This window comes from Dendronephthya gigantea, unplaced genomic scaffold (genome assembly GCF_004324835.1).
Source record: "Dendronephthya gigantea isolate DGI-Jeju-01 unplaced genomic scaffold, DenGig_1.0 001210F, whole genome shotgun sequence".
NCBI lineage: Eukaryota > Metazoa > Cnidaria > Anthozoa > Malacalcyonacea > Nephtheidae > Dendronephthya > Dendronephthya gigantea.
The window spans coordinates 1-4273 of record NW_021164220.1 but is presented as its reverse complement, the minus strand read 5'-3'; the positions used below and the strand labels follow the sequence as shown (position 1 = coordinate 4273).

Sequence of the window (4273 nt, the reverse complement as noted above, 5' to 3'; positions counted from 1 at the left end):
CATACATTGTGATGGCCAGCGGCGTCTTTAGCAATGTTAAATATTTGATTAGACCTCTGAATTCTTTCTGTCACACCGGGCTGGTATGTTAGCCCTAGAGTCAAGGTTATATCTTACAACACACACCACTTTGCAATTGTTCACGTGACTATACAATACATGGCAATCCATAAGGTATAAATACATACGCGATTGGCAGGCGCGAGCACGATGGCCCCGCACGCCACACTTGTAGCAACGCCCTAAGGTGGAATATCAAGAAATGATTGGTCTTCTGGCTAACTAAATTCGTGAATTAACTGACCATTGTCAATAAAACTTTATTAACCTGCAATATCCACGGAAACCTAAAAGAGAGGAGATGTCATTTTGAGCATCATTGCAATGTAACCATTATTGATCGAGTGTTATGTGTTTACATAGGTAATAACACTAATGAAAATTATACAAATTAATACCTGGGAGCAAGCCTTTCCCCCGAAGAGCAGGGAGCGGATGATGTTCTGAAATGTACGTAACAAACTTGGTTGACACATCGCGTAAATTAGGATATTAAATTGATAACAAAAAGTTTTTAAAAATTGGAAGCTATCTGGAAGCAAATGGTATACATTACATTTCAGTAAAATTAAATGATACAAATACCTGGGGGCAAGCCTCTCCCTTGTGGTGCAGGGAGTGGATGATCTTCTTAAATGAAACAATAATACACAAATACATAGATGTGATTTTCAATAAGAACAAAATACATAGATGTGATTTCATGCATCCACCACAAGGACAACATTTTTACAAAATGGGGGGGGGGGGTTGTACGTAAAATTATAGAAGGAAGGCAATTGGGTTGAGCTGGGTTGTGGTCTTTTAGCTCATTGGAAAATCTGTAACGGATAACAAAAATGTGAGGTTATATACCACAAATTATGTATATATTTCTTTATATATGGCTAAGTCAATAATAATATTGTAAACTTGTGCATTGTTGATATAATTGTGGTGGCACAGGATTTACTGTGATAAAATGAGAGTATTTTAGTTGTGCACGGGGAGCTACAGGATTGCTCACCTGGCCCATCCACTGCCACGGCAGGTTGCTCTGCTTCTCTTAGATCTATGGTGAAGGGAAATTTGTGTATAAAATGTATTATACACTTTATTGTTGTGAGAAAAAATGAAAACAGTGCGACAAATGAATTAGATTAATACTTTGAATATTTTTTATTTACCTTCATCACCCTCTGCATCAACTTCAATTTCTAAAATGCAAGAGGCAAAATCTTTAATCAATATTTAGTACTTTGCTAAATTTATACTACAGTATGTGTGTAAATATGGCCAGAGTATTATAAAGGCCACACTAAATTGATTTATGTCTTTGAGAATGAATCTATGTTCATATATATGGCATGTTTGTCATGTGCGAAAAGAAAAGGTTACCACAAATTATGTATTTCTTATATATGGCCAAGTGCCTAATCTGTAACATACCAAGTACTTCTTCTTCATTTTCCACTAAAATACATAGAAAAATCAGTAATAGTAAAAACGTTTACCATTACACTACAACCATGAGGAAAAGTGGTTTGTAAACTGGTAGAAAAGAGGTTGAATCTTACTTTTTTCTCTCCTTGTAGATGATCTTATATGCCATCAACATAAAAATATATTGAGTAAACATATTTTAATACTATTTCAAAAGCACTATACGGTTAAAATACATTGTATACTCGAGGCAAGCTTAAAATTCCTTCAATATAGCTACTGAAATGTTATTTTTGAGAAAAGAAATGTATTAAAATAGCAAACTTACATTTTTTTAAATAATATTTATGACTTTTGTAGCTGTAAAATATATAAGAAATACAATAGTTTCATTAGTTTATTGAGAAAAGTTAAACACAAAAGACAATACGCGTCGGCGTTGGAAAAACATGCCAATTTTAAAATGCAATAAAAAGGATACAGAAGTTTCTCCCTAAAATATCTGTGCGTAAATTGGTAAATCAAATTGTCGACTGTGGAATAGTATATTATAATTTATTCGAGCGAATTTTGAAATGTTTAATATTTTATAAAGTTTTTTATTTTGAAAAAGACTTACCGCAGTCCAAAAACAGCAGGATATCGGCAGGATATTTTCGCGCTCTTTTTGAAATTTATGTTATACGTGAATTTTGCGTGTACTTTATTATTGTTACCAGGCAAATCACGAAATATCCCCGCGCGATGGTATTGTGGTTTTCATTTCATTGATTGTTATTGTAAATAGGTAACTTACCTGATTGATATAGTGTACATGTCAACAGCCACCCTCAAAAGCATAATACCTGATATCATGTCTAGTAACAGGCAATATGACACATGTACAGTACATTGCCATCCTCAAAAACAAAATTATAGAGGCAAAGTTGTAATAAGACATACAAACTTCACTTCTAAAATTGTGTCTAGTAGCAGGCGACTATGATTTCCTCGAAAGCACATTGGTGCCCAGTATCATTAAACAAAAGGATATAACAACTTACAATACAATCCATATCTTTATATGCATATATTCAATGCTTATGCCTCTGCTCAGTCTTTTCTGCAAGCACACGAAGTCGTCGTTCCGCTTCTTGTCGCTTCTTCAAATTTTTATTCCTACCAATGACTTTCAGACGATCAAATGTCATAGGTTCAAACACAATATCATTAATTGATCTTACCCTAGATGCTGCCACAAATGTGCAGCCAGCAACTCTCTCCCCTTTACCTAAATCAACAACAGCCTTGGTTAGTGTCTGTCCTTGGGACTTGTGTATCGTCATTGCATACCTCAGCCGCAAGGGCAATTGTTGTCTTGACAAATACTTTCCATCCGCCATCCACTCAAACAGTCTTGGAGGCACAGGTATACACTTTGAACATTCTTGTAGAAATGCAGGGCCAGAATATGCTGGAAAATGAACCAGTACTGCAATCGGTAGATTTGGTGGACCCATATTCTCTGCAAACCAAAATTGCTCAACAGTTCCAAAAGAGCCATTGCAAAGACCGACTTCTGCCCAAAGGTTACATGTCAGCATCACTTCTGCTTTGGTTGACAAAAAGAGGACAGCTTCCAAACCACCTGCTTCATCAGATGTTGCCGCACTTGCACCTCGACCAGAATGCCTTGCTTGAATTTTGACCAAGGGTTGTCCAATCTCTAGCAACTTCTCATAATTATATTCAGCGACACTTTTTTTATCAAAGTACAGCCGGATTGCATCACTAAATCGATCCATTGAAACGTTAGGTCTGGAGTGCTGTATTAATAGTCTCCAGTCCATCTCGGTAACTTGTCCATCTCTCATTCTCATCAATAGCGCCCTGAATGCAACTACTTCTGGGTCTTCACCAATCTGTCGCATGACCTGCTCTAAAATGACTACATAATCAAATGTTAAATACATACTGTGACCATGGTCACTGATTACAGATCCATTACCTGCAATGTACATTGGTTTATCGCCTACAGGAGGTAACTGGCCGAAATCCCCCATTAGGATAATCGACATCCCACCAAATGGGATATCCTCTTTTCCTGTACCTGCACGTAGTCTGTTGTCAAGCCATGAAAGCATCTGATGTCCAATCATTGACATTTCATCAATAATGAGAAACCTCTTACCTTCCAATCTGAGCTGCAATCTCTGTAAGGAATCGCCCTGTAATTCTCTGTATTCCCGAATCGGAAGTTGAGCTGCGGAATACAAAGTTTGACCACCAATACTGAATGCAGCAATTCCGGTGGTTGCTGTGACAATACATTGGTGTTGCAATACTTGCTTTAGGGCACTAATTAAATATGTCTTACCTGTGCCAGCAGTACCACTTACAATCATATGTAGTGGTTCACATTCATCATTAGCCATGGATGCAGTGATAATGTCAAATGCCAGTCGCTGTTTGTCATTCAAGGTCCCTGGGTCAACCACCACTTGTTGGTCACCTGTTTGATACTGCATACCTTGCTCCTCTGCATCCTTTCTCTGTTTAGAAATCCCCCAGCAGATTCTCTCAACAAATCCCCAGGCACACCTCTTGCTGCTTCGAACCAATCCACTGCCTCGTTATTTGCCATTTGATCTCCTGCATCCTCATAATGTTGGTTGAGTCTACATAACAACATCCAATCCTCAATTTGCTCTTCCTCATTAGGTTGATCCTGTTCGTCATCGCTTTCATCACTACTTTCATCAGTTCCATATGTTTCATCTGTCTGTGCAGCATGGACCATCTCTGTTTCAAT

At 37.5% G+C, this 4273-nt stretch overlaps 1 protein-coding gene across 1 annotated transcript; it reads right to left on the bottom strand.

Annotated features, from left to right (window-relative positions):
* Positions 1 to 336: 336 nt before the first annotated feature.
* LOC114545101 (ATP-dependent DNA helicase PIF1-like) lies at positions 337 to 4021 on the bottom strand. The gene is made up of 9 exons (XM_028563469.1): positions 3839 to 4021; positions 1811 to 3724; positions 1617 to 1639; positions 1489 to 1512; positions 1227 to 1256; positions 1067 to 1111; positions 646 to 690; positions 459 to 503; positions 337 to 347 (listed from the first exon to the last, which is right to left on the bottom strand). Exons 1-2 carry the CDS (start codon positions 3987 to 3989, stop codon positions 2556 to 2558), a joined length of 1320 nt encoding a protein of 439 aa, XP_028419270.1. The 5' UTR covers positions 3990 to 4021; the 3' UTR covers positions 337 to 347; positions 459 to 503; positions 646 to 690; positions 1067 to 1111; positions 1227 to 1256; positions 1489 to 1512; positions 1617 to 1639; positions 1811 to 2555.
* Positions 4022 to 4273: the final 252 nt, after the last annotated feature.

Excerpts from the sequence above, each read along its gene's own strand:
- LOC114545101 (XM_028563469.1), bottom strand. The coding sequence starts at position 3,989 with ATGCAGTATCAAACAGGTGACCAACAAGTGGTGGTTGACCCAGGGACC. Across the intron at positions 3,725-3,838 it reads AAGTGGTACTGCTGGCACAG|CTCAACTTCCGATTCGGGAA; the intron begins GTAAGACATATT and ends TGTATTCCGCAG.